The following is an 11,831-nucleotide window of genomic DNA, read 5'->3' on the forward strand; positions in this document are numbered from 1 at the left end:
AATATTGCATTGTCACTGTGACTTGCACTGCGCCTTTAAATAATCATATTCTAGTGGGACTGTGACCTGTGTAGGAAGCCATGGCAAACCCAAAACGCCAACATATAAAACACACACCTGTCACAGGTGAATCCAGATTTACTATGAGAGCGAATAACACTGCAGTGCCGAGTTGTGTATAAATAAATGTTTCGTTTCGATTTCTGGTGCACTTGGGAGTTTACAAACTGAGAACTGAAGCAAAATATTGGGATTATAAGGAGATATCAAGGTGTTTATCATGATTAGAAGAGTTGCTGAGGTCGTTTTGAGTGTGGAGCAGTCTGAAGGCGTCGGGGCTCGAGTTCGCCGGAGTATTGGACGGAAAGAAGCAAGTTTTCATTGCTGCTTTTAGCATTTTTGTATTACGCATGAAACTCGTTTTTTGTTTATTTTGAAATGCACGGTGACACATTGCATGAAACACACTGTTTTATTACAGCTGAAGAATCTCGACCCTTTCTTGATGCTGGATGAATTCTGTATTGCCAAACCAGCGGGTTTTCCTGATCATCCTCATCGTGGATTTGAAACGGTAAACGTTATTTTCCAGCAGTCAAGAGTCAACTATGAATTATTACAGTAATGGAAAGGGCTACACTTGTTAAATCCATGAATTGTTGCAGTCAGGTGAAATGAATTGAAGTGAATGGCGGTGTACTTCTTGTTGGGTCTAAACAGAGTCTTCCGCCAGGAGGCGCGTGGCGGCTCAAAAAGACACATATCGTATTGAGATGTCTTCCAATTTCAGCACTTGTATTGTTGTTTAACGAAATAATTTGTACACTTAAATGCGTAGTTCTATTAAATACATAAGCATTTTATGACAAACAAATGGAAATCTGTTTTCTGTGAAACTAGAACTCTTATCCTGCAATAACAGGCGGCTGTGATTAGTCCACCCAAAACATCGCTGAGAAAAGTAGCAAGTACAACGTGACAACATTGCACTTTTATCTACAGTTATAATCCGAGTACTTAGTACTCATATAAATAATTAAGGCAGGCTATTAATTTTTTTTTTCAACTAAATAATGACACTGAGAATCGTTAACATTCACTTTATTTAAATTAAAAACACACTTTGAAAGGAGTTAAAACAGGAGAAGGTGGACCCATTGCAATAATAGATTGGACACGTCTTTGACCACTAGAGGGACTCACAGGTTTTTAGCACTACAGTCACCCAAACAGGCTTTAGTTCACACTACAGTCACCCAAACAGGCTTTAGTTCACACTACAGTCACCCAAACAGGCTTTAGTTCACACTACAGTCACCCAAACAGGCTTTAGTTCACACTATAGTCACCCAAACTGGCTTTAGTTCATTTTCGCTTTGAGGTCTTCTGTACTGTATGTATACAAAACATTGACAAAATACACTTTTAGCACATAGCCTACACTTTTAAAAATGTGCAGTCTTTTGTAACACTTTAGAATACTGTTCCATCATTAATGAATAACTACACAAGAACACATGAGTAACGCAATATTAGCACTCTAGTAACTACTAGTAACTAACAAGAAACGCTGATTAATGAATTAGTAAGTGATAAAGCTTAGTCGCATGTGGTAGTTCATTATTAACTAATCAGCAAATATTATTTTTCATACCTCCCTAATAACTACTAAGAACTACTGTATGCAGGTTCATAATTGAAATGAATAATACATAATGTATCATTAATTCTAAAGTAAAGTTCATGGTAACCTAGTAATGACTCAAGTATTACCAAAGATTTTGTATTGTAAGCTTTTGAGAGTTTTCTTCAGAAGGATGTAGTTACACATCAGTCATTACTATCCAAAACCTTACATATATTCAAACGCTTACAATGACGTCAGTCAATATTAGGGAGTTATGATGCTTTTCACTTTAGAATACTGATCCAAGTAATTAGTAGTTCCTTTAGAAGGATTTGATAGTGCTTGAGTCATTACTAGTGGATACCATGATCTTCATTTCAGAAATAATTATACATTATGCATAATTCACATTAATTATGAACCTGTATACAGTAGTTCTTGGTAGTTAGTGTATATATATATATATATATATATATATATATATATACAGTGCCCTTCAAAAGTATTGGAACAGTAAAGACAAAATTGCTCTGTTGGCTGTGGAGTCAAGACATTTGCAAATATGATTAAAAGATGAATATGAGTCAAAACTACAGAATGTCACATTTTATTATTAGCCGAAAGTTGTTGGTGATTTTACAGACACATCTTTTAGGGTTCATTTTCACAGCTTTTATGATTTGTCTGTCATCAACTACTGTTGTTTTCTCAGCCGATCAGGTAGTTGTTAGTTGCTGGTGTCGCTGGTGGTTTCCAAACTCTTGATTTCTCCATGCCCTTTGTTTTTGCTAGAGCTCTAATTGACTTCCTCTTTTCTTTTAGCATCCAAATTCCTTGCTTTTCTCTTAAAGTCAGCTCCCTCATCTTCATCCTGGTTTGTGTGTCATCATTGAATGTACGATTCAGAATGCAGAAGTAATGGATATAACTGATACAACACATTCCCTGCCTTTAATATCTGAAGAATTAATGCAACAGGACACAGCTGATCACTTAGAAAGACCTGAGAGGCAACTGTTCCAATACTTATGCTCACATCAGATAGAGGGATGAAACTCTAAAAGTGCTGAACATATTAGCTGGTAAAACATCTATGTTGAATCACCCAATAATAAAATGTGACATTCTGTAATTTTGTCTCATATTCATCTGTAAATCATATTTGCAAATGTCTTGACTCCACAGCCAACAGAGCAATTTTGTCTTTACTGTTCCAATACTTTTGGAGGGCACTGTATGTGTGTGTGTGTGTGTGTGTGTGTATATATATATATATATAAAATAGTAGTTATTGATTAGTTAATAGTGAACTACCAGTTTCAACTGAGCGCTATTACTTACTAAATCATTAATCATAATTTCTAAATAATTTTCTGTCCAAACAGAAAAAAGGCAATTTTAACAAAGCTGTCGAGCATACAAAGATTGTTCAGTAAACCACTCCCATCGTTTTTTGGCAGTTTAAGTACTCAAAAACTGTTCACTCAATTGTGAGAGAATGTATTGTCATTAAAAACGCTTCCTTTAAAATATCAGTATTTTGGCCAGAACTGGTCCTGAGAGTATTTTCTGAAACTTGACTAAAGAAAAGCTGACCTACCCACTCAGCCTTCTTGTCTCCTTATTTATTTACAACATCCGATGTACTCATTTGTTTACTTACAGTTTGACAATGTGTCTGGCATAAACTGTTCCTATGGAAAGTGGGTCTGTGCGGCTGTGGAAATCATTTAGACTTGTTTCCTTAAACAGCTTGGTGTCATCTATTGCCATCTGCACAGATATACGCTCATCTCATTCACTATAGAGAATGAGTCTGACTATGTGTCACCTTCCTTCATGAATGGATTTTTCTTGTAATATTTGTATTTCGAGATTTGCTGGAAAGTGACTCATTATGAGAGCACTCCAAAGCCAAATTCTGGCTAAATATTTATTCCCTCTAGAGTGGTTATTTGTTCTGCAGGCACACAGTATATAACACAGACAAACAATATACAATGGACTTTAGTCAGGGTAGATGCAAATTAAAACAAGACTGTGAAGGATAAATGTCCAATCTGCTCGTCGAGTTTAGGCTCTCATTGTAAGTTCTAGAGGTTTAATTTTTCTATGAGCATTTTTAGTTGAATTGGACCTCTGTTGCCTGAAACATGCAAACATGCTCGCAAACAGTCACCTGACCGTCAGATCACAGCTGTGCTTGCAGATCACAGGCTGCCTGCGGCCACGGGTCAAGCAAGCCTCCGAGGGGTCAGATGTTGACCTCTTACCCTGCCTCCCGTATCCTGTTGAGAGCAGCATAGTCTGTGTGGGAGATGGCATGCAATCCATCGACGCTGTATGTCGGACCACCTCAGCTGACCATGTACATTAATTTTTGCTTTTTCAGTGTACAAATCGGAAACGGCTGCAGGCAGATTTTGTTAACTGAAAAGATGTTTATTTATTATATGCAAATTTTGATTATGACACATTAGCATCTAGCCTCTAGCTCTGTTTTGGCCTGGAAGGACTGTTTTTATGGTGCATAAAGACCTTTCCTAGACATTCGAAAAATATGTGTATTCGTAATTGTGTCAGAAATATTTACAGATAAAATGTTCATTAGATTATCACCCGCTAACACTTTTTATTTTCCATGTCACAGACTAGGATGTATCTGCTTATGGCATTTAGCTTTATAGTCCATCAGGGCTTTACCAAAATCCCTCAATCATAAACGTTTTGCATCTACTCTGCAAACATAGCCCTTGAAATATGTTTCACCTTTCACCTGTATGATTTTTGACATGTATATTTTCCTCTTAATTAACGTCAAGTTGATTACTTTTCCATACTGTCTTTTGTGTGAATATTTCCCCAAGAAATGGCTTCGTTTTCAATCAGAAACCTACAATCTTAAATCTCATCCCTGTGTTTCAAATGGCTTCACATGTTCTTTCATTATGCTGTATGTGGTTTAATAGGTTTTCGCTTTTTGCACAGGTAACATACTTGTTGAGTGGAGTAACAGCCCATGAAGACTCCTGTGGTCACAGCGGGAAGTTAGAACCTGGGGATCTTCAGGTAGAACACCTTGTAGTAATTTAATCAACACTGAACTTTTTTTCATGTGAAATTTTGCCATTGGAAAAGAACTGTTTGTTAAACATGTCTATTACATGTCTAATATCATTTTAAAACGACTTTTGGTCCCACTTTATATTAGGTGGCCTTAACTATAAAAAAATAAGTACAATGTACTTATTGTGTACATATTGTATTGCAAAACACTTTTGCTGTTATTGAGGTGATACAGGTAAGGTTTGGGACAGGTTTGGTGGCATAGGATTAAGGGTGGGCTAATGTGTAAGGGATTGGAAACATTGTAATTATAAATGTAATTACAGAAGTTAATTACAGATGTAACTACATGCAGGTATTTTTAAAATATAAGTACAATGTAAAAACATGTACCCAATAAGTGCATTGAATCAAATGATTAATTTAAATGTAAGTACATAGTAGTTAAGGGCATCTAACATAAAGTGGGACACCTTTTACTTAAAAGTAACACATCAGAAATATGTACACTTATGCAAGTCTATTATAGATGGAATGAAAGCCACCATTTTATTGTTTTATATACTAACTGTAAAAATGGCTGCAAATTAAAATAATTTAAAATTAAGCTTTAATAAAATGTATTTACATTTAATAGGATGTTGTATCCACGCATACACACACTCATCAAATGGACTAAGAGCTTTTACACCCGTAGGGCACTTCCTGTGTTTTTATGACACATAAAGCTGTCTCAATTTCTCCCGGGTCAGTGAGGGAATGTTTTAATGGGCCTTTAATATGTCTGTAGGCCTCACTCCTTTAACTACAGCTCGCACCTAACCTCCAGCTACCGGGGCTACTGCCTCACCATCAAACACTCAGGGACTCCCTGATAATACCAGTAGCGCATAGAAGGAAAAAGCTGCCGATTGTTTCACTCCATAACTCAAACCACCTAGTACCCAGTGTCTCCCTGAGAGGGGCTTCTAAACCTCAGAACGAATGGAAATTTCCACTAAGAGAAAGCGAAAAAGGAAGAGGTGAAAGAAAAGTGCTCCATTAGGCTTATTAAGCTGTTGTTGTAAAACTGGAGCGGTTCATTTTTACGTTGAAAAAGCTCATAAAGATCTCTCATGCTCCACATGTAGATGACATTAACCAGTGCGCAAAGACCCTGAACCAATTGGTTAGTCTGTTTATTGGCAATTACTACCAGATAGGTCTACCATGAGGAATAGAATGGAATAAAACTTTAGTATTTGTTCTCACTTCATGTTCTTTGTTTTCTGTTATGTTAGTGGATGACGGCAGGTCGTGGGGTAATTCATGCTGAGATGCCTGTGTCGGACGGACGCATTCATGGCCTTCAGCTTTGGGTGAACTTGAAAAGTGCAGATAAGATGGTAGAGCCTCAGTACCAGGAGATGAAGAGCAAAGAGATTCCCAAACCCAGCAAAGATGGAGTCATTGTGAACGTCATCTCAGGGGAAGCTCTTGGAGTAAAGGTAGGTGTTATAACACAAGCTACTGATCTGAGAGAAGTTTTGTATATATATATATATATATATATATATATATATATATATATATATATATATATATATATATTGGGATTGTTGAGGGAAGTCTATTATGCTCACCGGTAAAAGGTAGTACTGTGAGGTATTATTACAATTTGCTATGATACAATTTAAAATAACTTTAAATAAATTTAAATATGTTCTTATATATTCTTCGATTTTAATGTATTGTAATTTATTCCAACAGTCTTCAATCCACATGATTCTTCAGAAATCATTCTAATACGCAAATGATTCAGTTATTATCAATTATTGATGTTATTTTATATTAATAATAAAACTGTTCAAACTTGGAGTAAGGTCATTTCTAGCCTAACGTAGTTCGCACAAGTGCTTCACAGAGCAAAGGTGCTTGTTTGGGAGCCCAGTTTCTCCTTCTTTTCCTCATAGTTTATATTCATATCCCTTTTTTCAGTAAGCATGCCAAAACCTTCAAAAACGATTTAAAAAGGTTATTGGATTTAAAATGTCTCTTAGTAGTTTTAAGCATTAATATGAAATATGGATGATTTTACCAGTCAGAAGGCCTTCATGTTTATCAGGTGATAGAAAACATGCTCCTCATAATTATTCTAAACTCTTTGAAGCAAACTATTGAGTGAAAAAAGTAGTCAGTACGCCTCCGTTTGCCTGACACTTGCATCTGATTATCATTTCGCAAACATGTTCATTTGCGCATCCATTTATCAACACATTACGACTATTACCCACGCTTCTGTCTGTCTCTGTCCCATCTATGATTTACGGGAAATACAAAATACAAGATCCTTGAGTCGTGGTGAGCAGCTATAATCGAATGTTTGATCCAAACGGCCGACTTCTTTGTAAATGTTCCATCCAATCAGAACGTCCGATTTACAATCCGATACTGGAGTCCATCAGGCTAATTGCTGCTGCAAGGACATCCTCTGCCCTCTCTCTCAGACAACAGCAGGAAATTCAGAGCAGGCTTCATTGGAAGGGGTTTTTGTAAAATGTTTTAAATGTAAAATGTGGTTCCGGAGGGTTTCTCTAGGGCAGAGGGGTGGATGCAGCGTTAAAGTTAAATGTGGGTCAGCCAAATACTTGGGCTTACTGGAACTAGATATGCACTGGAACTCACACACAATGTTTTTACATCTGTTTGAGCTCATAATTTAAACAATATTGAACAATTTCTCTTGCTTTTTGTCTTGTAGCAATAACACAATCTAGTAAAAATGGATATGAATAAAGAACATAAAATCTTGTCACAGTAGTCTTCTGCTGTTAACCATAACTTTTTCAAGATATTATGTTGTGGTACTTACTTGCCTTTTCTGTTTTCAGTCAAAGATTTACACGAGAACTCCAACCATGTATCTTGACTTTGTGCTGAAAGAAGGTGCAAAGCATGTGCAGCCTATTCCTAAAGGTAAAAAATGATTATCAGATGTCTTGCTGATTATTTAATTATTATTATTTTCCACTAATCCCAAAGTTAATTACAAACATTATAAACATGGTTTATGTGGCATTTTTCTCCTGTGTTTTTTTCCTCATAAAATGCATGATGGTGAAGCTTCATACCTTACACAAAATTCTGGGAAAAGACAGTACTGTGTTATTTTAACTCCAGTAGGAATTAAGTCATAGTTTGAGTCACTACAACATTGTCTCTTCTTTTGGCTCATCTTGAGAGGTTTCAAAATATGAGATATTTAAAAAAACAAGTTGAGTGCCCATGAAATGTGCTTGTATAAATGGTATAGAGTTTTAAAATGCTCTTAAAGGTATAGTGAAGCCTTTTGGCATGAGTATTAAGCTTTTTGTGAATCAATATCAGAAACTGACCGCAGATTAGAGCAGCTGAGTCAGGCTTTTTGGTCCTGGTTCTGTGTCCAAATACAGCCTCAGAACGGCCAATACAATCACATCGAGATAAGAACATGTTTGATTGGTTATCATTTCAATCACAGTGAGGTTGCAGTATGACTTCCTGAAATCTCTTGTTTATTTCATTATTTAAAACGAATGCAGTATATTATTATATTATATGTCTAATGTTCTGTAATTGAGTGTAATTGAGTATTATCTTTTTTTTTTTTTTTTTTTGCTTAAAAAAATCTAAAGCTTACATCTTCCAGTTTTATTAAAGGTGTAAATGGGTGTTTAAATGACATGTTTTAAGAGTGGTCTCAGACTTTTGGTTCCATCGTACATAAAGGGTCAATTCATGTAAAATGAGTCATTCGAATGAGGGCCAATTTAGCTGCATTAACCCTACAATTATTATTATTTTATAATTATGGTTCCAATGTTTTAATAGTAGTATTCCTTTCTCAGGTTGGACAGCTTTCATCTACACCCTCGCAGGTTCTTTACGCACTGGTGAGTTCAAATGAAGACTGAATAAAAAGAAACTTTGTCTTCCTGCAGGCAAATCCACCAGCAGCTTTCTGTCCTTGAAATACGAGCAGGTGCTTTACGATTATTATTCACTTCCTCTCTCTCTCTCTTGGACATCTGACAGACATTTAAACTATTCCTATGATCTTGTGCCAATGGTAACTCTTAACTCTCACATTGAGAAATGAGTTTTCCAAAGCAGTGTTTGATAAGTTGATTTATCAGGTTGATTTTGATGATTTCCAGGTTGTAGGAAATTAAACACACATTCATTAACAGTAAATATTCTACTTGTGTCTTCAAAGGAGTTTCTAAATTAATCATATATTGCTGTTGTTCTTTGGAATATGTTTAGTATAAATTGAGCAACTGTTGAGAACCAGACTTTTTTGGGGAATTATTCCAAAATTGGGTGGAATAATATGTGGGACCATCTTTGCCTCACAAAACATATCTCTTGCCGACATTTTCCCTAATTTAATCTGGTTTGTGGGGTATCTGGTCTTGAACAACCTTGAATCAGCCTTGGGTTATTGGCCAGGTCTAGTTATGTAAAATGATCAATGGTGTGTCTACATTTATAACATAATTTGTATAGGATTGTGAAATTCTGGCTATTTGAATTTCCCTCAGGCCCAGACGATGATCTGCGAACAATTGAGCCACACCACACAGTGGTTTTGGAAGATGGTGAATGCATCAGAATGGAAAACAAGGTTTTTTCCCCCCTCTTACCACTACTCTGGTAGTTTTTGTATGAAGTCAGATTTACTATAAATTCAGTCTCTTTATTCCCTTCATTATTATTTCTAGGCAGCTGAAAAGTCTCACTTTGTGTTAATTGCTGGTGAACCCATTAATGAACCTGTGGTTCAGCATGGTAAGTTACAATGGTATAGGTAATATAAAAAAAAAATTGAACAAGTATTTATGAATTAAGGGTATGATTACATGACTTGACTATTCATTAGTCAAAATAAATGTATTGCATATATAAATATTTGCGGAGAAAATGCATCTAATTGTTGTGTCAAATATGATTGACATATAGATAAAGGAGCAATATTTTGATATTTTGTAGTCTTTATAGTTATTTGCACTGAATTAACGTGTTAAATTGACAGTGCTAATTTAAATATTTAAATATTGCATATTAATATATTTATATTTGTTATATTATAAACATTCTGTATTCCCACGTTGTCAAAAAAAAAAAAAACACACACACACATATATATATATATATATATATATATATATATATATATATATATATATATATATATATATATATTTTTTTTTTTTTTTTTTTTTTTTTTTAAACCAGAGAATTGTTTTTTTTCAGGGCCTTTTGTCATGAACACACAAGAAGAGATTGATCAAACCATCTCAGACTACAGATCAGCCACTAATGGATTTGAGAGGGCAAAAGTTTGGCGATCAAAGATCGGTCAAAAATTCTAAATTTTTCCTGAAGATCCCTCTGTATGGGAATTTATGTGCTTTGTTTATTTTTTGTGCCTTTAACTTAATATTCAGTACGACAGTTTACAGAGATTATGGTTTATAACGTTTTAAATATGGATATTTTTCTTACACAAATGCATCGATTTGCTTCAGAAGGCCTGTATTCACCCCTGGAGCTACGTGGAGCACTTTGTATGATGGATGGATGTACTTTATTGGACTTCAAAATCCATTCTCTGCTGTTATAAAGCTTGGAAGAGCTAGGACATTTTTAATAGAACTCTGATTATATTTCTTTCGTTTGAAATAAAAAGTCGTAATACATATGTTAGTACAACTGTGTGAACTTGAGGAAAACTGACTTTATACATCCACTAAAAATCACCTTGGGATCAGTTGTTAAAAGTAAATACAAAAACAGCTCAGAAAAGTGAAGTTAAAGAAAAGCTCTAACATCATTTGTTTGCAGATACCGGTGTGATAATTTCATGTAATACACTGACATTCATTTTTTTTAAGTGTAACTTAAGGGTACAAATATTTTTGGGGCCACTATGCAAAATGTTACTCCAGTTATTTCTGATATATTTCTGATTGTTACAAAGTCATATATTACTTTTAATGTATTTCTTGTAATGTTTTTAAATAGTAACCTTTTATTTGAATCTATTTATTTCTGTTTTTATTGGTTACACTTTATTTTGATAGTCCACTTTAGACATTCTATTAACTATAAGTAACTTTGCAACTACATGTCAACGAATTCTCTTAATAGACTGTTAGGGTAGGTTTAGGGTTAGTAGAATAAGTTGACATAAGCAGTATGTTGTGGACCCATCAAAATAAAGTGTTAGAAGATATTAAGCAGACAGTCTACTAATACTCTAATGACTGCTAGTCGACATGTAGTTGCAAAATTACTTACTGTTAGTAGAATGTCTAAAGTGGACTATCGAAATAAATTGTTACTTTTTATTTTTGTATTTGGCTCTGGCTGTTCACATTGTATCCGATCACAACATGTTTTCCTTTATTCAACATCTGTGTCTTTTTAGATCTACATTTGACCACACAATTTATCAACATTTGATTAAAGTGATGTTGAGAATCTACACAAACAATCTGGTAATAGATTCCTTGGACCACTGATAATAGATTCTTTTGAAGCTTTTAAAGTAAAAGCATTCAGATGATCCGATAGAGCTCGTAGAGTGTGGGTGCAGAGAACGGTACTCGCAGCCCATTACGCTGCAGTAAAGCTCCCTCTTATTCCCGACTCGTTTTACAAACTCATTGTTGGGTCTGCCTGAGAGTGACGCACACACATACATAACAAGAGAAAGGGCATGTCGGCTTAGCTCCACTCGTTTTTCATCCTGCCACTTTGCTGCATTTAAGTGGGATATTGGCTGGATTCAGTCTCTCTTCTCCACGCACTCTCTCTCTCTCCTCCCTTCATGCCTCCGTTCCCCCCTTCCCTCCTCCTCTTCCTCCTCCTCCCCCTCTTTCACTCCTTGCCCTCTGTAGAGGTCTGGATCACATTTAAAACCACATGTTCCTGTGTGCAAGCAACTGAGCCTGGAAGTCGGCAAGCAGGAAACGTGGTGACAGCAGAGTGGGACTGGAGCGCACAGAGACGGGACAGACATGCACACCTCTCAGACGGCATTGCATACACTGGTGGCTGTAGAAGACTGGATGTGAGCCTGTGGCGGATTTTGCAAACATATAGTTTGACACAT

The 11,831-nt window shown here is 35.7% G+C and overlaps 1 protein-coding gene across 1 annotated transcript; it reads left to right on the forward strand.

The window, feature by feature from the left end:
* Positions 1–70: 70 nt before the first annotated feature.
* On the forward strand, positions 71–11,204 carry LOC306856522 (pirin-like). Its single transcript, XM_079395864.1, has 9 exons — positions 71–370; positions 482–574; positions 4,616–4,696; positions 5,974–6,180; positions 7,564–7,648; positions 8,560–8,604; positions 9,256–9,338; positions 9,436–9,502; positions 9,968–11,204. Exons 1-9 carry the CDS (start codon positions 281–283, stop codon positions 10,084–10,086), a joined length of 870 nt encoding a protein of 289 aa, XP_079251990.1. The 5' UTR covers positions 71–280; the 3' UTR covers positions 10,087–11,204.
* Positions 11,205–11,831: the final 627 nt, after the last annotated feature.

This window comes from Barbus barbus, assembly GCF_936440315.1.
Source record: "Barbus barbus genome assembly, chromosome: 37".
NCBI lineage: Eukaryota > Metazoa > Chordata > Actinopteri > Cypriniformes > Cyprinidae > Barbus > Barbus barbus.

Bases quoted from the DNA above. Each gene is read 5' to 3' on its own strand.
- LOC306856522 (XM_079395864.1), top strand. From the start codon at position 281: ATGATTAGAAGAGTTGCTGAGGTCGTTTTGAGTGTGGAGCAGTCTGAA. The intron at 575-4,615 runs GTAAACGTTATT...CTTTTTGCACAG, and splicing joins CTCATCGTGGATTTGAAACG to GTAACATACTTGTTGAGTGG. The intron at 6,181-7,563 runs GTAGGTGTTATA...TTCTGTTTTCAG, and splicing joins GGGAAGCTCTTGGAGTAAAG to TCAAAGATTTACACGAGAAC.